The sequence below is a fragment of the Barbatula barbatula genome, assembly GCF_947034865.1.
Source record: "Barbatula barbatula genome assembly, chromosome: 6".
In the NCBI taxonomy this organism is placed as follows: domain Eukaryota; kingdom Metazoa; phylum Chordata; class Actinopteri; order Cypriniformes; family Nemacheilidae; genus Barbatula; species Barbatula barbatula.
Genome location: NC_136765.1, coordinates 16730821 through 16754447, shown reverse-complemented (window position 1 = coordinate 16754447; position 23627 = coordinate 16730821). Strand labels below are relative to the sequence as shown.

The following is a 23627-nucleotide window of genomic DNA, read 5'->3' as shown; positions in this document are numbered from 1 at the left end:
TACAATTATGTTCCACAAAAAACAATTCTGGCCATCACGTATTCAATCCGCCCGCTGTCGTGTTTCAGCCAAGTCTATAATGGTATTGTTGAATGGTTTGCAACACTTAAATGCTCAGTTATTGACACCAGGAGAGCAGTGTATGCTCTCTACAGCACAAAGCATATGTTAGACCAGTTCTCATTGCAATTCGATGCTTTATCAGAGCCATACGGTTTACTAAACCTTCTCTCAAAGCGAAACAGCTCCCGGCGTGGAAAACACACAAGTGACCTGTCCGTCTGTGTAGAAATCCTTTGACTCTCCTGGTTATTTTTCTTTTTTGTTTATTTCCTTCGTTGACTGGTAAAAGCATCGCACATTTTTCAAGGGGTCAATGGAAACAAGAGAACATGACTAAAAAAACATATGTAAGATGCCAGTGGACATTTGATTGCCTGCATAATAACTGTAAATTGCCCGCCAAGCAGGATGCAAAAATAATGATGTTTAAATAATTTTGGCGCTTGACCCCATTCACTTTCATTTCATCAGAGAGAGAGAGAGAGAGAAAAGAGACCCTTGGGAAAAACACAGAGCCAGTGTGTCGTTTTATTCACATACACACCTGAGCTGGCTGAGAGGCCATGAATAACAACTAAAGCACACACCGCTGCCAAATACACATTAACACACAAATACCAAGAGACATTCATAGTTTCTAGTATAGTGTGAAAGTTCCTCTCACCCCCTAAAACTTACATAGAGTTGTACAATATGCAATGAGTGACCTCTCAAAGCAGGCCATACAGGGTATGAACAGCTCTCTGATATCGAGAGTGAGAACTTTGCACAATGACTACAAAAGGCTGAGAAAAAATACAGGAAAAGATTTTCCTTTGTGGTTTCCAGGGCAATCCTGTTTACCCTCTAACCACTGTACATCGGGAAAGCTGATGCAAAGGCTGAACCTTGAGATGTCTCCTGTCTGGGATTAAACTCTAATAAAGCCTCAAAACGTTGAAACTAACTTCAGTTTGTGTTCTGATTCTCTTGGGGTGCACAGGGACCTGCACTCCTTTATTTCATGAGTCGTTGATCTGTTTGAGCTTAAGCGTACTGTATATTCAGCCTTTTAATGATGTATGTGTACCTGTGTGTGTGCTTTACATGCCACAGGCCTTGACTTAATCTAGTCTCATTTCCTGTGTGTGTCTGGTGAGGTTAAATAATTCTGAGGTTGTGAAGATGCCAGAGGTCAAGTCTGACTTTTTGTTGGTGTGTGTACATTTGAAGTGGTGAACAAAAGTTAAATGTGCAATTTTCTAGCAGAGATAAGAGGGCAAAGGTTTAAGGTCAGAATTGTGGCATTTTCTATATCTAGCTGTGACATATAAGAGTATTACTACTCTGACTGACACGCTGAAATAAGCCTTTTCTTTCAATTCTTTTTTAACGTTTCATGCTCTGCATCTGTCATCCAGCTGCCTCACTCTGGCTGTGTTTCAGTCCAGAAAAGATACTTAAGTTTATTATAGTCTTTATGTATATTCTGTTTAGTCCTGGTATTTTGTAGTTAGTGTTCCTGTCAAGTGTGTTTAGTTCTTATCAGTTTATCGTGTCCCCTGTTCTTGTTTTGTTACCCCATCGTGGGTGTTTGTTTTCTGTTTTGTGTATATATTAAAGTCTTGTTAACCCCTTCATCACCAACGCTGCCTGCAATTGGGTTCTTCCACCACGCCTCTCGTTATGAGTTAAAAGTGGATTTTTTAACGTTTCATGCTCTGCATCTGTCATCCAGCTGCCTCACTCTGGCTGTGTTTCAGTCCACTTCTTATTTCATTATGTTGCAGTTCTATTTAGTAAACATTGGGACACTGATGGGGTAAGATTTTAAAGTTATTTAAAGACAAAAAAGGTAAGTTTGCGTCTTCATATTTCTACATTTAAACTTTTTTTCTGTTGCTTATATAGACATAAAAACACAATATATAAATACAACAAGTAGCAAACTGAATGAAGCTGATTTTCATTGGTATTTACAGTGCATTCTGGGAAGCATACGTTTCAATTCACTGGAATACATTTTGCAGCCCTAAAAATGGCAGTGCCACTGCTAAGAAGGGAAGCATACATTTCCATGGTGTCTAGCCGGGGAACCAAAGTGGGCAAATATTGGCAAATATTTATGTCAAAGCAATATAACAAATGAAATTAAAGCTTTTTGAAATATACTGCAGAGAGAAATAAATGCTTTTCTGTTGTTGGTGTTCAGTGCAAACCTCTTAGCTAAGGTCAAGTGTGGATGCGATGATGTTTATGGATCAGATACAAGCAACTCTGAATCCAAAGCATCCGTAGCTTTGGCACAGCAATGTTTTAGTTGAAAGTACAGCAGTTTTTGAGAAAAGTTTGACCCAGCATTGAAAGTACAAATAATCTTTGGAAACACAAAATAACAGCTGTGCTGTTGTAAAGAAAATGAACTCAATCAATAGATAAAGAAATAACTGCTGTGAGTGCAAATCTGACGTCAACATTTCCACGCATGCAGAACTCTCCCATAAAAATTCAGCTTGCATGCCAGCTTGGAAAAAATATCATAAAACTGACTTCTAGCACTAAAACTGATGGGTGGCTCTGTAAATGCGAGTTGTTGTTTGATTGAAAGCACTGGTATGAGCATTGTGTAAAGTCTTTGATTCCATTATGTTAATGATTCTCACCTGTGCGGCTGTGTATGATTGCAGGGAGGTGCTAATAATATTTTACTGCTGAGGCGGGGAGAGAGAGAGAGAGAGAGAGAGAGAGAGAGAGAGAGAGAGAGAGAGAGAGAGAGAGAGAGAGAGGGAGGGAGGGAGGGAGGGAGAGAGAGAGGGAGGGAGAGAGGGAGGGAGAGAGGGAGGGAGGGAGGGAGGGAGGGAGAGAGGGAGGGAGGGCGGGAGACACACTTTGAATTAATGTAATATCCATAAAATTTCAGAAGCTGAAGGTGATTTGTTTAATGCACACAAAAATTACCGAAAATTTTGAAATAACTTAATTATCTTAATGTTTGCATTAAACAATGGCGTATAAAGTCACATAGGTTTAAAATGACAACAGGGTGAGTAAAGGATGACAAAATTTTCATTTTGAAGGTGAACTATTTATTCAAGTGCATAGTCTTTATCTTCTTTCTTTTAGTCTTTTTGGTTCTTACCAAGATAACATCCACTTGAATATCTCTTATAGCTTCATCTAGACTAGATAAGTATCTGTTTGCTTAGATACTGATGTGTAGAATGGTATAGACCCCCTTAAAATTGTCTGTGACTGAAAATCTGTCGGTAATACATCACCCTTAACCACTCATCAGGACATTTAACACAGTTAAGGTAATGATCTAAGTGTGGTAAACTAATCAGAAACCAGTTTGCATGCAGAAGAAAGCAAACAAGTTCGGAAAAATTGGTTTCATGTGCTGTTGCTTGGGATATTCACTGAAAACAGAAGATTCCCCACCTTCCTAAATTAGAGTTTTATTCAATGGCATTTAGATAAAGCTCAGTTAATAATTCTTAGGCAAATGAGAAAAGTGAAAAGGCGCAGTCAGTTGGATCAGGGACTGGATTTGGTGCAAATGATTAAAACAGACCAACCGTGGATTACAACAACCCAAAACAAAACAAATGACAAAACCTCAATATGGCCCTGGAAGGTATTGATTACTGCATGGATCTGATCTTTAGAAAATGATCTAAGAAGGGGTTGTTTTTCAGTGCCTTCGGGAGACACCAGACAAAAAGCAACTTAAAATTCACAAAATTCTAATAAGACCAACCTTTTTGTATTTGTGTTCCAGAAGTCAAATGAGTTTTGACCAACATGAAGCGACAGAGATGATGAGAGAAAAGTGCAACTCGACTGGACTAACCAAAGTCTTCCACAGCATTTAGGAAAAACAACACAACTGTGGCAACAAAATTATCAAAGATATAATATTTTTCGGAAGCATAATCCATTTGGCTCCAAAAATCAGTTTGAACGTGTGTGTGACACTTCAGCATCCATCCGACTCTGTAAAAGATTTTCACCGAGTGACTCTAATTCCTTTGAATTTGTCTCTTGAGCGAAGTCAGCTTCAGCTGGTCTTTCATCTTATACTGCAGGTATTCACCAGAACCTGATGTGTTAGGTGCCTGCAACCTGTGCTTTGGAGCTTCTGAATGATTTGCATACTTTCACAAACATGGCAAGCGGAAGAAGAGCACACAAACAATGAAACCAGGAATGAGAGGAAGTATCGCTGCATGCTCAGTGAATCTGTGGAAAAAACTTCTGTTTTGTTTACTGTGATGAATTTTCGTGATTTTGCTCTGAAATCTCTCTCATGCACTCACTCGTTCACCTCACTCTAATATTCATTGCTTACCGTCCCGTTTCCTTCTCGCTACAGTCACAATTTTGCTTTCTGAAGGAGTTGTAGATGTGTCAGATCCGAGAATCCGCTGCCCTAATGGGCTGTTTGTGGGATGCTGATTGGCGTAGGCCTATCCGATAGGAGCTGTTTATTGTGTGTGTCCGGCTTGACTTCTGCCTCTGTTAGTTTGAGTCGTGCATTTCCTTGTGTTAATGGTCTTGCAGAAACCATCTTTCTGGCTATCGCCTGTCTAATTGCTGCCTATGTCACTGGAAGCAGCTTCCGCCCAGAGGGAAACGGCCAAATGAGACACACATCAAACGCAGAGAGGAGGCCATGATGAGAAAGATGAAGGTTGAATGTTTACTCATTACACACATATCATGTTTGTGTGGTGGCGGCAGTGGGATGGAGACCTTCACACATCAAAACCAAAACCCATCTCGGATTCACACACACATCATTAGTGCCATGAGAATGGCATAAATAAGGCCCACACACTCTGCATCTAATGGTTTGTGTCTGGGGGCAATTCTTTTAGCAATGTCATATGGAAAAACACAGCACAACAGTAAAAGAAGGTTTTAAAAAAGCCTACAACTGAACCACAATGACCAATGTATGCTTTTTAGAGGAGACAGCCAGACAGACAGAAAAATACAGAAAATAACTGAAAATACCACAGATTATTTATCTGGCAGCAGGGGACAGTTTATGGGTCAATGAAAAAATAAGGATACTAAAAAAATATTTTAGAACACATGTCAAGTTTTTAACAATATTTTCTTTTTCATTTTTTACACATAATAAATGTCATAGAAGACATTTATTTATTTATTTTTAAGTTTGAGGTAACTATCCAGACCCTAAAGTACAAAAAAATATGAAATAGCCTTGACATGGGGGTCTAAAGAGGTCCGTACAGTTTGTTTTTGTTACATGACAAGAACACGGCTCTGTAAAATATTTGTTTTGCCACATCCTCTTTCTGCGTTTTATTCAAACCTTTAAAGTAAGAAATACTTGCTTTTTATGACAGAGAATTCATTGTCTGTACAGTATGCATCCCGTGCACAGTATGTTTTTTACTAATTTTGTATATCCGAACACAAACTACAAATTTGCATTAAAGGTAGACGTCATAAATGTCGAGTAGAACACCACAGATATTCCTCCCATCTCAGTGGAGTCATAAAAACCAGATAGGAGTTTAAAGAGAAACTGCTTGTACATCACACTGAAGAGTAATTACTGTAGCCTACTGCCGCGAAGAGTCCAAAGGCAAAGACACGCCAGAGTTACAAACTCTTTTGGTGGTATGATTTAGTACAGTGGAATTCTCTCTTGATTTAGCAGATAATATGCAATACACCTCTAGGATGAAGTATTATTGCTTACGCACATGAGGAGAGACACAGCCGTTGTCAAGGGGCAGCTGGGTGTGTTGTCATGGCCCTTCCCCTTATGTGACAACCCATTTGACACTGAGAAATTGTGACCCATTTTTGAGGGAAATGGCTTATCAAACAAAAATGTTGGATGGATTGTATTCAGTGGGTGTTGCATACTGAAGTCACACATCACAGTTAGTAATGACCTTCAATATGCGGTCAATATGTTTGTAAATAAATTATATTTAAAAGTATTATAAATATATCCATGAACAGACATATTGATACTTCGTGCTTCACTGGTTTGTAAAATGATAAAACAAACTTCACAATATTAATATAAATAAACGTATTAAACATAAATAAAAGATAGATGCATCGAGCAAATCCATGCCTTATGCACTCATACATATCCCTGGAACATAATAATGCTTTCCAGTATTGATAAAAATTTAGCTAGACTATAATTTCCCATCTCGCTTTCATTAGAATGACGTTTGATAAACGACGCTGCTTCTGTTTGTTTCCATAGCGTGATGAACATCCGGGTTCTGTAACCCTCCATGGCAACCCAAGTTCAAGTGAGTCCTTAGCAACCCAAACAGAAGAGGGCCAATGCGACGCTGATGTTGAACTATCACTTGCTTTTCAAACCGCTTTATAAGTTTAACTTTGCTTTAATTACTTCCTACTTTATTCGTTTAGTTAGAGATGTGTACGAAAATGAGAAGCTTCCAACCTTTGCCGAAAGGAGAGCTGAAAACGGAGGGTTTTACGGTGAAATCCACCATGAAGAACTCAGTGGTGAGCTTGCTAAAGTTTGCTTATGTTTTGACGAGTTTTATTGCGTGTTATGGCAGTTTAACTGACACGTTAACAAACATAAAACATCAGTGTCACACATACGTGTATATAAATGACTTTTCTGCAGTGCTGCTCAGTGCTAGTGTTAATATCCTGGCGTATGCATCAATATTCTGCTGTCGGAATTTATGATCTAACTAGCTGCATATGTGACACAGTGTTGTTGTTGATGTTAATGTACAAATGCCTGGTTGTTGTATAGTGCCTACATCCATATTCGAAAAATAAAATGTCTAACATGCTGTCTATTCAACTGGATGTTTGTTTGGATGCATGGGATGTATGCCTGTATCCCTGGTATTTTGACATGTTTTTTGTTGTTTGGCAGTAACGCTGAATTCACACTGTAGCCTTCTGGCAGTCGCGATTGTATAGTCAGTACATTCAAAGTGAAACATGCGGTAAACGGCAAAACGCGGGCCGCTTCGTTGGTGGAGCGGAGGCCTTGCGCATCGCAAGCGGTGCTCGTGCATCCAAAATCACGCTAACTTCCACGGTCACGGCTCTTTGCGGCACGCAGCTGAAAATATATATACGAAAATTTGTGTCTTTCTGTGAATGGCAGCGGCAGCCACATCGCCTTAAAGGGGGCTGCCGCGTACCGTGTGAATCCAGCATAAAGAGTTTGAAAAATGTATTGTTAAATTTCCATTAATGTTCAATAATATCATTATTTAATCACTCTTGTGCCATTTAAAGTACCACTTATAAGTACTTTTACATCTTGAAAAAGGGTCGCACTTCACTGTAACTAGAAAAACCCAAACAAGACTCAAAATAATAGCATTTTAGTATCACAGATCAAAAGGAAGACAATGGGGGTTTAAACGATAAAATGGTGAGTACTGCAAGCTAGTACTATAACTCACTGGAATTTGTTGTAGTTCGGTAGAGTTGCTTTAAATTGCCTTAAAGGACTAGTGTATGATATATAGCACGGCATCTAGTGGTGAGTAGTGTATGTATAGTATAGTACGGCATAGTGGTGAGGTTGCGAATTGCAACCAACGGCTCACTCCACCCCTCCCCTTCCCTTTCAAAGCCCTACGGAGTCTGACACAGGACTTAATGTCTTCATGTTTTCGCTTCTTCGCCGAAGGAGAAAAATGTTTTTTAACAAAACGTTCTCTTTAGAATGGTTTGTCCGTTTACGGCTACTGTAGAAACAACATGGTACATTTGCATTAACTCATTCTAAGGCAATAAAATATTGTGTGTGAAGGGCATGTGTTTTGGTAATGATTTCCATTACCTGCAATGTAACAGCATTTGTTGCATTTTTGCTCTTACTTCCCATACTACATTAGCTTCCAACAAATATATTTTTCACTTCAAAATGGAGTGTGTGCTAGCTGTAGACATTTATTTTAACAACAATGTGAATCTCATTTTTCATCACACAGCTGACGGTTACCCATCATTTTCGTGCCCCACAACATCACCCCCATCAGTGCAGGCTGGGTTATAATTGCCTAGAATGGGCTTCTCTCGCAATAGCGCCTATGAGTTAGCCAGAGATGAAGATGTATTAGATGTCCATAACAAATATGAAAGCCCATCAGTTTAAACTGGCAGAGCGTATTGGTCTATTGAAGATAGTATTTTCTCATTTTATTCTATGTTGTGCAGAGTTTAAAGGAGCATTTCTAAACACAAGGGCAGGTGTATTGAGAGAAATAATCTGACAGATTATACTGTAATGACAGATTATATCGGTATCTTCCTTTATTTAGTGAGGCCTCCGTTTTGTATCATAAAGATAAGAGAATCAGAACTGCTTTTGTGCTATTTAACATAGATTATATATTTTTTTTTGCTTTAATCCTTAGGTTTACAAGTATTAACTTTTAAGGGGGAATAAACACCTACACAGGCCTCAACCCCACAGTCACTTCACTAATGAGCCTCTTTAGCATCTGCATGTGACCAATTAATTACACTCCTTAACTCATGGCTAAACCCTCACTCCTGTGCTTAAACTGACCTAAATTTCCCCCACGTGCTCATTAAGGTTGTGATCCCTCGCCAGAGATGCTGAGTGCTGTTGAGGGCATGTCTGTTAATTTATGACTGTTCCTCATTATAGCCATCAACTCACATCAGTGTGACAAGCAGTTCACTCTTAGTTTAAATGATAAATCTTTCCTAGAGCCAAACAGCTGTTTGGTTTGCTCATTGACCTGTTCAGAAGGTGTAAATATAAATGAAAAACTTTGATGGTCCTCCATGAACCGTTGCTTTAAGGACAGTGAGGATACTTTCAATTACAGTTGTACACCTTTTTTATGGTAAAATATTGTAAAGTTAAACCAAACATTGAAGAAAGAGATTTCCCCGAACTATCTTGCTTCTGGTAAAAACAAAAGGCCAACAAAGCACCATAAACGTAGTGTAGTTGTTCACCCAAGAACAAAAGATTCGGACAATGTTTACTTACCCTCTTGACATTTTAAACCATATAACCTAAATCAGTCGGCCCCCATCGACTTCTATTGTACGGACACAAAACCAATATAAATCAATAGAGACCAACGGTTTTCGTTTACCAACATTCTTCAAAATAACTTATTTTGTGTTTTGCAGAAGAAAGGTCAAACAGAGATAACAAGAGGGAGTGTAAAAATGACAGAATGTTAATTTTTGGGTGAACTATCCCTTTTAAGCGCTGTTTTCTGGGAGAATGTTCCTCTACACCTTTACATTGAAGAGGTTTTTTTAAGCAAATTACGGATTTGTTGGTTGAAATGGGACAGAATTACACTAATGGACAGGGAAAAAACTCTCCAAGCTCGGCTTGTCGCATGGTGGGATGTGGAGTACCATTAAAAAGTAAAGTGATGATTGCAGCAAAAATAAAAAGCTGTCTGTTAATACCGTGGAGAATATGTTTATCTCTACATTGTCACCTCACCATAGACAAAGTACTGAGCTTTCAAATTTCAAATTTACATTATATTGACACAGCGGCCCACATATTTTACCAGCTGCCACAAACATTTAGAAATGCCTTTCTTGCTTGTTACGTGTGTGTGAGAGGTAGAAAAGTCAGAGGCTGATCCATCCACAAAATTTGCATCCTGTCTCTGATGGCAAGCTAATCACAGGTCTACGTTTAATATCTCCCACGCCGATCCGTCTGCTTAGAAATGAAAGGCATGTGAACGCTAAGTTCATTATACAACAAAGCGTGTCGCCCAGTCTGAGGCGCCTGCAGATTTTCAAACCATAAGAAGGATCTGCATAGACATACGTCTCCTGTCAAACTCACTAGCGGTAATCTTAAAGTTGTTTTACCGATTACACAATGCTTTTTTACTGTTAGCAATTTCAGCAGAGTGGCTGACTGGAATACTGTCTTGTGTTGTCTCTATGTTCTCAGCTGCTTTTATGCCTGTTCACTGTGCAAATTAGGCACTGGCACGGAGGAAGAATGTTTACTTTGACGCTTGTCATCAACGGGATTGGAAACGAGTGCAGTTTTTCAGTATTTGGATTGGAAGCCATAATGGTGTGTACTCAGGTGTGTTTAGTCAAGTATTCAGCACTGTGGATTCAAAGGGAAGTGTATGCATTTGTTTACGTTACTTTCACTTGGAATATTGTTTGTTGTATCTAGTGCCCCTCAGAGGATATTGCTGAGTGTAAAATATGCTTAGAGGTTTCTTTGGCTGTTATCATGCTACAGTTAGTATGTTAACTTGGCAATATAGCAGACTTGTGATAGCATTCCCTAACATCCATGAAACCATTGGTTGCAATTCACAACCTCACCAATACATGGCGCTAAATGTCATACACTGGACCTTTAAGTCATAGACTGGCAATGCAGCAGGCCAACTGCTTTCACTTTCAGACACGGCCTGTGAGTCCATCACTTTTTGGAGGTCATAAACAATGTCCCCATCAAGGGCCCTCCAAAACCCAACTACTTACACCGCTGGACATTAAGCATTGCTCCAACACACACCACTGACTTGAGATCTGCCTCTAAAAGTATTCATATATCTTCCTCTCTTTGGTCCGTTCGCTGTGGTTGCTGATGTATAGCCAGACGGTGCAGTAAGCAGCATGATTTGCTGATAGCAGCAAGGCCATTTGATGCCTTAAATGCCAAGAGTCTTGAAGCACACAGGGTTATTATGCTGCCAGATATTTGTGGCCAAAGAAACTGAATCAATACAAGGCCTTGCATCGCCCTCCTCTCTCCCATTTATCCTGCCACGTTAGATGAGTGAAAGACGTATTGTGTTGCGCGTGGAGGTTCTCACCTCCCTTTGGAAAAACACATCAGCCTTTTCATGCCAGGAGGATTATAAACACAAATATGTTATAGGCATGAATATAGTTTTATGAAGACAGAAGGGAAATAAACATGTTTAAAATAATATGTGCATTCGCTTTCACAGACAGTTGTAATGTTTGTGTTTATCAAAAGGTGTGTTGGTACTTGGTGTAACGTGTGTTGGGTTGTTCTGGCCTGTTTATCTGTTGTCTTTAGGACTACGTAAATTAGCTGATTCTCTGCCATTCCGTATAAATTGAACGTCACTCTCAAAATCCTTCCAGCTAAAATAGGGCTTACTGGCTGCCACTCCACATCCATCCAGCTAACTGCTTGTCATGTCTGACGGAGAAACGGATGCGAGTGTCAGGCACTGGCCTGCATGTCTCTATTGATCAAACACATACTCTCTTCTCTAAAGGTCCTTGACTGAACGCATAGCAGCTGGAAATGTTATTGCCTGCATAATTTTTCACCTTTCTACCCTTGGCCACTTTTCTGGTGTATTTCACATTTCAAAAAGCAACATGAAACTGTGGATAAGGTCTTCAGAGGCTGCATATTCACACAAATCTTAACGCTTTCTTACTTTAAAATTAGACAGCTCTGGATTCTTCTCCGCGCTACGTTTTATAGTTTATCTCCAAAGGTTCCTGCTTATGAAAACGCGACTTTATAGATGAATGGATAATGGGAAGGAGCTCAGAAGAATGTTTGTGTGTGTGTGACTCTCAGGATCTCTGTGACCTATTCTGTGGTATTAAGAAAAAGTGGAAATTTGCAGACAACGTCGTGCCACCATTATTAAAATGTCATCTTGGCTTTTTGAAAATAAATTATATCCGTTTATAACGTTTTATCGAGTGGTTTTAGGTTAAATCACATGATTTTATATTAAGCTTTATTTTAGTTTAGCAGTGGAATGAAATTTTGGACCAATAAGATTTTATAATGGATGGGGTTACTCAGTGAAAAACTGCAGAAATAGAAAGTGCATGGAAAAATGTCTTCGATCACTGCTGTGTTGCAAAAGTTTAACCCTGGCCACATGGCTTCTTATTTGTTTTCATCAAAGTCCCTCATCTTCTTATCTCTTCTAAGCAAACTAAGACTGATTCTTTTCTATAATTGTAAGTAACAGCTAAAACATGCTTCCACCTAGAGTTGCCAAAGGCCTAGTCAACACATACACAGGTATTTTTATAAACTGAGTTTTTCCTTCTTCGTTTAAATAAAAACGCAAAAACACGCTGTAAAGCGCTGTCAAAAGCATGCCAAATCAACATGTGGCGATATAACCCTATCCATAAAGCCGTGTTGGCCAATCAGAAGCCTGAAATTTGTCATCAAACAAAGGAGATAGCGGCACGCATTTCAACTTCATACGCCAAATCTCCGGTTTCACCGTCTACATGACAACACTGAAACCAGAGTACTTGAAAATCTGCACCCTGGCCAGAGTTTTCAAAAAAGTTTGGTTTCAGTGACCGGGTACTGCGTTTGTGTATGGGCGAATGGCCAAACCACATGGAAAAATATGGTTACTCTCTGAACGATTACCTACAGTACCACAATACAGTAGAATTTAAATAATTTAATACAACTAAATGCCCAATAAAGCCATTCTCATTTATATATTTTCTGTTCTCAGACAAAAATGTATAAAATAGTAGGCTACAATTCGGTCTGGGTGACAAACTACAGTATGTGCCTGCCTATGTACAGACAAACTACACTCTGTGCTTTTTCTGTCCGAAAAGTTGTCCGCAACACTACTTTGTGCGCTCCTCTGTGTGTGCTTGGTTGCAAGTGTGTTTGACGTGGAGGTCTGAAGGAGCGCGTGAGTGACATATGCATGCTTTGCCGAAACAAAGCCGCATTTACTTAACCTAGACTGATGCGCATCGGGGAGCTGTGATTGGATAACAGGTGTTGGTAATCATTCCCAAGTCAAGTGTCGTGATCGGTGCTACGGTTGCTTCAATCAGTGGTTAGATCAATCAGTAAACAGGACTTGGGAAGTCACGTACGGGACAAATCAGGCAGGCTCAGTACGGGACAGTTGGCAACCCCAGACAAAGTCTTGGCCCTCCAATTTAACACACAATTTGCAACTAAATAGGCTTTGTTTGTATATACTTACAATAGATGAGATCAGTTTGAGTTTTGGGCTTATTGAGAGTGATGGTGATGCCCAGGATGAGACCAATATGAGTGACAGCTGCACAGACAAGAAATGGTGCAAGTTAAAGCACAACTCCGATAAAACCGTTAGATAGCATCCATGACCCATGATTGGGATTCGATTCTGTGTGTTTATGGACAGCGGTCTTAGGAAAGTATGATTGGATGCATTTGTCAATAGGGGTTAGTGCCAGGCAGACAAAAGACAATCGATACGTAACATATGCTAGCCGCTCTCGAGATAAGAGGACCTGCAACCGTTTGACAGGAAGGGAAAATGTCAATATCACCTGTTCTTTGAAATGGTGAATAGAAATTATTCTCAACACAATTTGGAAGGTTACAAGAAAATAGGATTTGGTATAAAAATGCTGAAATTAGAACTGGGAACATTATCCTGGCTATGTGTAAGGCATGATTTTAAACATAAATCGAATTAAATAATAGTAAGGAAAGGAAAATGAGCAACAAAAGAGTTTGGGGAGATAAGCCTGTCGCTGCAGACATCTCTGAGGATGATGTGAAAACAAACAACTGTGACTTGTCTCAGGGTCACAGCTATAGGCTAAACCAGGTGTAATGGGCTCTTATTTAGCTTAAGGCCTTGTGGCTGCCCACATGCTCTTTACACATGAGACCTTGTAAGGTTGAAATCAATATGCTCGCTCCGGAAATGTCTGCCACATGATGACAATATTCTACACTGTGTCCTTTCTCTTACATTCTTCTTTAAAATCCATAAGAAATGCATCAGCATCATGTTGACCCGACCTTTTGGAATGGGTGAGAGTTGTTATCATTCATGGGTTATGGTGTGTTGCATTGCAGTTTGCTCCTTTAAGACGGCCTCCTCTGGTCTTTGCAGTAAGTAGCCAGTTGGCAGACACTTTTATTCAAATTGACTTCCCATACACTCATTAGAGGCACAATCCCTGTTGAGTGGCCTCGGGTTAAGTGCTTTGCTTAAAGTAGTTCACCTAAAATAAGTTGTGTTACTGTTTACAAACATTACCTACTATTTCTGCACCTGCTGTTATTTGTTTCTTTGGAACACAAGGAGAATTTTAAAGAATCTTTACACTGGTTTTTGTTTTCCATATTACAACAGTTATCTTGATCTTGTTTGTAAAGCAGAGTATGGGATTCAAACCCTTTTTGGATTCCAGGCCAGATCTTTAATAGCTGAACCACAACCTAGATTCTGTCTGTGAAAAGTGAACTTAAATCAGGGAAAACTACAATGCAACCAAAATGGGAAAACACTTAAAAAAACATTTTGAACTTCCATTGCTTTATTTCATTTCTGTGAAGGTTTTTATTATATCTAACCTTTTCCTTAATGTTTTCGTTTCTTTGTATCTTTTAGTGCATTTCGTCATTCAGCCTTTGAACAAAATTACTACAGCGCAGGGCTTTCTCTTCTAAAGAAGAGACTTTATGTGTACTTCTAAGGGAACGTCCCTTTCCTCTCTTATACGATTGTCTACTTTGATTAGTCTGAAATTCTTTGTAAGAGTAGACCAGTCTTCTGTTCACGCTCACTCTATTGTTTGGTTCCTCTTCCACTGAAGAGGTTGGCAGTTGCCTTTCAAAGCCTTTCCGTAAGTGTAGTCCAGGTGATATCTATAAGGAATCTCTCTTTCTCTCTCGCTCTCTGCCTGTGTTCCTCTAAAGACGCAAATCATGACAAGGATTGCAGGTGTAGTGCTTAGCCTAAAGAGATAGATATTAAGAGAGACAGATTGAAAAATAGAAAGTGAGAGAGAAATCAGGCTAAGCAGTTTTAGTCACATCCTCTTTATGGGTTTGTTTCATCAGTTTCAGGGTCTGGGGTCTTCTGCCCAGGAGAGCTTCAGCTCACAGCGCACACCGACTGAATAGATAAGTAGCCATCAGATCTGCAAAGATTCAGATTGAGGCCCTGTGCAGAACTGTCTGCAGAACTTGTTTTGGGTCTGTCCATTCACCAGGGGGCAGGTGCATACAGAGGCCCTCATGATGTCTCTATGCCCATGAAAGCTCATGCCACCTTTCACAGAATTGGAACACCGATCATTCACCTATCAGTTCTTTACAAAGTTCTCCTCTTGGAGATTAAAGGAGAATTTTTAAAGAACGGAAAGGTGAATGAAAGGTGTTACAAAACTGTGAAATAAAGTAGATTCTATCTGGGCCCAGTTACCGTAGGTATTAGTGACAAGATTGCACTAAGATGCAGTGGCAAACACTGTGAACTTGATGATCAGACTTTTTCAGATGTTGGTCCTCTACAATTAATTGTTGTGATTGTTGTAAGATAAGATATTTTTATGGTTTTCCAAGAAAAAAAACTTTTTGTTGTCATGAAAATATTGAAGATTGAACTCTAATTGATTCTCAAGCAAAAGACACAGAAATTAAATGGCATTAACATTAGAGAATTTAGATAGCTTAATCAATGACGCTTGATATATTTTTGTAATGATGTGGAACAAGTGCTATAAGAACGAAAATCATATTTTATAGACTGATGACCAGAATCTGGTGACAAATTTATAGTAAAAAAACTTGATATGCGAGTAACACATACCTTAGTTCTGATCCTGTTAAAATAAAAGAGAAGGATTTGATTTAGTTTGGGATTTTTGACATCTGAATTTGATTAACTGATTAAATTTTGCATTTTGTCAGCCAAAAGACCCTGGGAAGGTAAGAAACAGTATGAATTTATTGTAATGACAATGACAAACACTCTGGCCAGATATTCTTATGGTTTTCCAAGAAAAAAAACTTTTTGTTGTCATGAAAATATTGAAGATTGAACTCTAATTGATTCTCGATAGCGTCTCGGTTACGGCTGTAACCTCCGTTCCCTGATGGAGGGAATGAGACGTTGTTTGAGAGACTGACTGGGGTTTGATCTTGAGAACCTACCTTCTCCGAGATAATTAATTAAAAAACGCCAATGGGCTTGGCGAATGGCACACGCACGCCAGTCTCCGCCCCGTACATACGGGTATAAAAGGAAGATGGCGGCGGTCATTCACTCACCCTTTGTACTGAGGAACCTGAGAGGGCACTCCCGGTCACTGTAGTGATTCGGCGCAGCGTTGGGGCATGAAGTAACAACGTCTCGTTCCCTCCATCAGGGAACGGAGGTTACAGCCGTAACCGAGACGTTCCCCTTCAGTCGGTCTCTCGACGTTGTTTGAGAGACTGACTGGGGATATATCTAAACGCCCCAGCGCTTGCACCGATATTACGACCTCCAGCGAAGCGACCCTGACTAGGCTAGCGAGTCACAAGAGTGCTACCGCGAGATGTAATCTTCCAGTCACATAGTATTGGTCATACTGAGAAGCCTCTACTGACGGCCTCACGGACAGTGGCGTACGCCTCTAGTAGCGAGGAGCTGTCCGGAGCCGAACACTGGGAAAACACTGCTCTCCTCTTAGAAGAGTGTGTTACGGAGGCCACATCCTACCTGGAGGGGAGGTACATGTGGAGACATGACATGGTCTCCCCGGCGGGGAGAACAACATGCAGAAAGTTGTTAGCCCGAATAGGGGGACAATCCAGGTGGGATTACCACCGGCGGGGAGGTCACAGATTCACCAATCGGGAAATCATGAGCGAGGAATCAACACACGGGACGACCCAGAGGGGAGTCACTACGTATGGGGCACTAATCCTAGTACAGGGGTCTACCTGAGGAGGGATGACTCTACCTATACTGGACCTGGTTCCAGCAAACGGCTCCGCTCCGTTTGTTACCAAAGTACCAGCGCTTAGATGCTTAGTGATGGATGGAATGCCTATACTTCGCCAGGAGAGGGGAAGTAGGGAGGCTAAAAATAGCGCGCTAGTCTCACCTGGTGAGGGGAGAAGGCGCTTTCGCAGGCGTACGCCCAAACCAGGAGTCCGTCCTATACACCGGGGGTGTTAAGGAAATGGGCTGCAACTGGTTCCACGCGGAGATTATAAAATCTTGCGAAGGTACTGGGCGTAGCCCAACCCGCAGCTCTGCAGATGTCTGCCAGAGAGGCGCCCTGTGCCAGTGCCCACGAGGAGGCCACACTCCGAGTGGAGTGGGCCCTCACTGCAAGCGGGCACGGGCGATCTTGGGACTGGTATGCCACTGTGATGGCATCCACAATCCAGTGCGCCAATCTCTGTTTGGAGACAGCCCTCCCCGGGTGCTGTCCGCCGTAACAGACAAAGAGCTGCTCGGAGCTTCTTAGGCTCCGTGTGCGGTCCAAATAGAGGCGCAGCGCGCGTACTGGACACAACACATTAGAGGTTGGGTCTTCCTCCCCTGAAGGGAGCGCCTGCAGGTTCACCACCTGGTCCCGGAAGGGAGTGGTGGGAACCTTGGGCACGTAACCGGGACGGGGTCTCAGGACAACGTGAGAATCGCCGGGCCCGAACTCTATGCACCCTTGGGACACGGAGAAAGCCTGTAGGTCCCCCACCCTCTTGATGGAGGCGAGCGCCGTCAGGAGTGCAGCTTTCATCGACAGATGAGGGAGGCTAGCAACTCCGAGGGGCTCAAACGGGGCCGTACCAAGGCCCTGTAGGACCACGTTAAGGTCCCAAGAGGGTACAGAGCGCGGTTGAGGTGGATTCACCCTTCTCGCGCCCTTAAGGAACCTGGTGACCAGGTCGTGCTGACCAAGAGACTTACCCTCCACTAGATCGTGATGCGCAGAAATGGCAGCCACATACACTCTCAGAGTGGAAGGGGAGAGATTACTCTCAAGTCTCTGCTGTAAAAAAGCCAGCACTGACCCGATCGGGCAACTCCGCGGGTTCTCCTCCCGGGGAGAACACCAGGACGAAAAGAGGCGCCACTTGTAAGCGTACAATCGCCTAGTGGCAGGGGCTCTAGCCTGCAGAACAGTCTCCCGGACTGCTACCGGCAAGCCCCCTAGGGCCTCCTCGTCCCGTCCAGGGGCCAGGCATGGAGGTTCCAGAGGCCCGGGTTGGGGTGCCAAACCGTGCCCCTCCCCTGCGACAACAGGTCCTCCGTCAGGGGAATGGGCCAGGGGGGGGTCGTCGTCAGATCTACCAGATCCGAGAGCCAGGTCTGGTTGGGCCAGTATGGCGCCACTACCAGAACCTGATGCCCCTCTTCCCTGACCTTGCACAGGACCTGTGCAAGGAGGCTCACTGGGGGGAAGGCGTACTTCCGCTTGTCCCGCGGCCAGCTGTGCGCTAGGGCATCCGTGCCGAGGGAACCCGACTCTGTAGCCAGTGCTGAAGCGGCCGCATGTGCATCAACCCGAGAGGGATTACCCCCTTCGAGGACGCCATGTGCCCCAGGAGCCTCTGAAAGTTCTTCAGTGGCGTCGAGGGATTCCTGATCAACCTCAGACAGCGCAGCACTGACTGTGCACGCTCGTTGGTGAGACATGCTGACATACGGACAGAGTCTAGTTCCATACCGAGGTAAGAGATGCTCTGCGCGGGGGAGAGCTTGCTCTTCTCCTGGTTGACCCGAAGGCCTAGACAGTCTAGGTGCCGAAGCACAAGGTCCCTGTGCGTGCACAATACATCTCGCGAGTGTGCCAAGATAAGCCAGTCGTCGAGATAGTTTAGCACTCGCACGCCCTGCTCCCTGACAGGAGCTAAGGCAGCCTCCACTAGTTTGGAAAAAACCCGTGGAGACAGGGCCAGACCGAATGGCAGGACTTTGTACTGATACGCCCTTCCCTCGAACGCGAACCGTAGGAACGGCCGGTGTCGGGGGAGAATAGAGACGTGAAAGTATGCGTCCTTCAGGTCGATTACCACGAACCAATCCTGGTGACGTACCGAACCCAGGATGCGCCTCTGCGTCAGCATCCTGAACGGCAACTTGTGCAGGTGTTTGTTCAGGCGGCGCAGATCTAAAATGGGCCGCAGCCCCCCATCCTTCTTGGGCACAATGAAGTACGGGCTGTAAAACCTTGACGACATCTCGGTTATAGGGACGGGTTCGACCGCACCCTTCGCCAGTAGGGCGGCGACCTCCTGCCGAAGTACGGAAGCATTCTCTCCTCGCACCGAGGTGAACAGAATGCCCCGAAACTTGGGGGGGCGCCTGGCGAACTGGATCGAGTAACCGAGACGGATTGTTCTCTCCATCCAATGTGACGGGCTGGTGCGCTGCCAAGCGCCCAAGAACCGCGCCAACGGGACTAGAGGAACAATCTGCTTCACCGTGCCTGGGGAGGCTGGTTCGGTGGCTGACAGTGCGGTCACCTCGCACAGGGGGGACCCCCCGGGAGGTTGACGGTTCTGTGTGTATACCTGCTTCCGGCGGCCTGACGCAACATCCGGGGGAGATTGCAGTCGGCGGCCCGATCCATCCAAGACACCGTCCGGACGAGAGTGCTGTGGAGGAAAACCCAGGGGAAATTTCTCTCTTTGTGAGTATGTGGGTGCCGGGCCCTGAAAAGGGCCCGGACTTGATGGAGACGCGGCAGGCAGCGTCCTTCCCCGATCCAGCGTTGGAAAGGCCGGGATCGGACCCAATGAAACTTCCCCCAGGTTCGTCCCGTCAGGGCCGCTTAGACGAACTCTTGGCGGACTGCTGACGGGGGACAGACGCCCTCTTCCGCGGGGCTCGACGTCTCTGGTGGGTCGTCCTGTGGGAGGGTCCCGGAACCGGAGGTGCCGCCGCGGGAGGGCGGGGCTGCTGGGGAGCAGACTGCGGCCTGGAACGTGATGACCTGTTGGTGGCCACGTTGCGGCGCGGCAGGATCTGCTTGATCGCCTCGGTCTGCTTCTGAACCGCGGAGAACTGCTGCGCAATTTCCTCCACGGTATCACCAAACAGCCCGGCTTGCGAGATGGGCGCGTCCAGAAGGCGGGCCTTCTGGGCGTCGGTCATCTGCGCAAGATTAAGCCACAGATGCCTTTCCTGGACCACCATTTTGGACATCGACCGACCCAGGGCACGCGCCGTGGCCTTAGTCGCCCGTAGCGCGAGGTCTGTGGCAGTGCGCAACTCACTCATGCGAGTTGGGTCGGGCTTCCCGCCATCTAAATCCTTCAGTACTTTCGCCTGAAAGACCTGAAGGACCGCCATGGCGTGGAGAGCAGAAGCGGCTCGTCCAGCAGCAGTGTAAGCTTTCGACACGAGTGTCGAAGAGAGCTTACATGCTCTGGACGGGAGTCTAGGTCGACCCCTCCAAGTGGCAGCTGTCTGCGGGCACAGGTGGCCCGCGACTGCACCCTCCACCTGGGGGACGTCAACATATCCTCTAGCCGCTCCGCCATCCAGGGAAGTCACAGCCGCCGAGTTCTCCTGCCTGATACGCGCCGAAAATGGCGCATTCCAGGACTTGGAGAGCTCTTCATGCACCTCGGGGAAGAATGGCACCGGGTCACGCCCCGATCCCAGAAACCATGCATCCAGCCGCGAACGCTTCGGAGAGGGTGGAGCCACACACTGCAACCCGATGCACGCGGCTGCCCGAGAGAGCATGGCCGACATCTCAGCGTCAGTCTCCTCTGGTACTCGACTGCCTGATGACAGGAGATCAGAGGAGTCTTCCGCATCTGATGCCAGCAGGCAGCTGTCCGATGCAGCGACAGAAATGGAGTCATCATCCCTATCGGGAGTCTTGCCACTATGAGGCGGCCGTCTGCCGCTCGTAGGGGACGTACCAGGTGAGCGTGCAGGGGTATGGACGGTCCGCGAGCATGAAGCTGACGGAGCAACATCCATAGGGGTCCCCGAATCACCCCCGCCGCTCACCAAAGCGATCAACCGCGCTGACACAGCGGCTGAAGATGCCTGGGAGGCAGACGGGGTGGTGGCTGCGCTCACAAAAAACGAAGCCAACCGTGACCGCAACACCCTGATTGCCATGTCCGCACACACGGGACATGCCGAATCAGTGAAACCTGCTTCAGCATGCTTGATCCCCAAGCAAGTGACGCAGGTATCATGGCCGTCAGACTCAGGGATGAGTCTGTCGCATCCAAGGACACAGCTACGAGACATGCTCGCACCCGGAGGGACTTACCTCTAAAGGTCTGTAGCCGTCTGCCGAAACGCCCAGGGGAAGTCCACGAAAGGAGAAGTCCGCTGCTCCGCGTCGTAAATCCAGCAGGTTTAAAAGTTTCTCGAAGTCGAGTAAAGCGCATGTAAACAAACACGCAGGTTCCGAAGAACAAAGGATGAGTGAATGACCGCCGCCATCTTCCTTTTATACCCGTATGTACGGGGCGGAGACTGGCGTGCGTGTGCCATTCGCCAAGCCCATTGGCGTTTTTTAATTAATTATCTCGGAGAAGGTAGGTTCTCAAGATCAAACCCCAGTCAGTCTCTCAAACAACGTCGAGAGACCGACTGAAGGGGAACTCTAATTACGCATTTTCAGGGCAATGCAGCAGGAATTCTGTTACAGGCTGGTAAATAGACTGACCACACTGATGACCAACAAGCAAAAAAAAAACTCAAAGTCCTCAGCTCACATCCATCTTTTTTCATCTCAGCCTGTTGTAATGTGTGTGTGTTTGTGTGTGCTGAATGTGTCGGATGATTGTTATCAGACATAGCACTGCTTTGTCTGATAAATCTGAGGGAGGGTGGTGGGCTGGATTGAGGGGACATTAATTGTTGCTTTAAACTGTTAGAATTAAAATAATTCTAGATCAGTCTTTTTGAGTCTAAATGCTTTTCAAAATTGGAGGTGTTTTTGGTGATGCGTTGGTAGACATTGTTATGATTGTAAGTTTTGAAAAGTTGTTAAGTTCTGCTGCACTGTCCTGAATAAATGCAAGTCTGATTACTGATCATGGCAGGATGTGAGGTGTGACAGACTGATCAATTTGCGTGATTAATTCAGCTGGTTCAGCAAAAATGTCAGCAAGAGGGTGTGTGTGTGTGTGTGTGTGTAAACGAGAAGATCTTGCACAGATAAATCTATACACCAGCATTGCTTGTATACCTCCTCTAATTATTCTAGAATGTTCACAGAGCTCAACATAGAAGTAATTTTCGCTTCTGAGACAACAAATATCTGATGGCTGTAGGTCACTGTGGTGTCTGCAGAGCCACTTAACCCAAGCTAAACCAATAAAAAGATAAAATAGAAAAGACCTATATAAAATATCATGACTTTCCAGAGGATAGTTTTATTGTTAAAAAGGTTGCTGTTTCAAAGCTCATAACACAAACCCGAATAAGCTCTTTGTTTTATGTAAAAATTAGTTGTGTATCAGATCCTCAAAATAGACGAGACAAATGTAGATATCAACAGATTTCAACAAAGTTACACACTGTGCTTCGAATTCTGCATTTAGAGATCAACATTACTAAAGATTTTAACATGAATTGAATCATTTCTCAACAAATGTATCCAAACCCAGATTCTTTTATTAATAATTGTATAGCTCCATGCTCTTAATTTATTTAAACAAATATTTGTGTCTCGTGAGACATTTTAGGAGAATCAGCCGAGACAATGATAACGGAGCTATGAACTGTAAGTAAAAAATTCCACCCAAACACTCATCGCAAGTCAGGTTTAAGAGAACTACCGCAAGCACGGAGTGAAGGTGGTATTTATAGGATTATACGATTATGGAAGAGAGGTTTACTGGAAAAGTTCAAATATGCAAATAGGGGTTTTAAGGAGGATATTTTCGCTATGACTATTTCTTGAAATTTCTTGAATTTATTGTGGTTATTAAAAACTTAAACACTAACAAACAAACAAACAAACAAATAACTAGCTGTGGAAATGAAGGCTTTACTGTATGTACTGTATCATCAGCTAATTTAAAGCTGGACACTAAAGGCTGTATGCTGCTTTGTTAAGGGATATTTCCCCCTGAAAAGGAGAATCCTGTCATAATTTACTAAATCTCTTGCCATTTTAAGTCTGCATAACTTTTTTCTTCCGCAGAACACAAATAAGGCATTGGTTTTGTGTCCATACAATAGAAGTGAATGGCTGTTCGGCTTTTGTGTTCTGTGGAAGAAAGAAAGTCATACGGTTTGGAATGACAGGGTGAGTAAATGATGACAGAATTTTCATTTTAGGTCGAACTATCACTTTAAGCTTGTCAAATCCATGATATTATCTTTTTCTTTTGTACCTAGTTTTTACATTCATTATTGAATACATGTTCTGTATTTTATTCCTTAAAATAAAATATAAATTCTCTGAAGCAAATTTTGACGTGGTTTATGCTGGCATCTTTGCCCATCTGTTGTCATTTTTATATCACAATCAGATGTGACTCATTTGAGCTCCGTCTTCTCACAAGGGCAACACACTGACTTGTATTCAGCAGTCGACCAGTGGGGAAGAGTGTTAAATCAAGCTCTAAACACAACTTAAGACTCCAGTTCACCTGACGGCAAAATATTATGTACATAGTTCCTCTCCTCCCCAGAAAAGTGAGAGCGGTAGATGCTGTAGATATCTCAAATGAGCTCCAGATAGATCAGTCAGATTTGCTGACAAGAATGTTATAACAATCAAATCAATAAAGGCACAAAATTGATGCATCAGTTATTGTAAGAAGAAACTATTATTTAACTTTT

At 43.5% G+C, this 23627-nt stretch overlaps 1 protein-coding gene across 1 annotated transcript in view; it reads left to right on the top strand.

Annotated features, from left to right (window-relative positions):
• The first annotated feature begins 6355 nt into the window (after nt 1-6355).
• pacrg (PARK2 co-regulated) overlaps nt 6356-23627 on the top strand; it is a 90772-nt gene continuing 73500 nt past the window's right edge. The window contains exon 1 of the mRNA XM_079458247.1: nt 6356-6576. Within this exon, the coding sequence (XP_079314373.1) occupies nt 6484-6576 (93 nt within the window). The 5' untranslated portion in view covers nt 6356-6483. The remainder of the gene's footprint in view (nt 6577-23627) is intronic.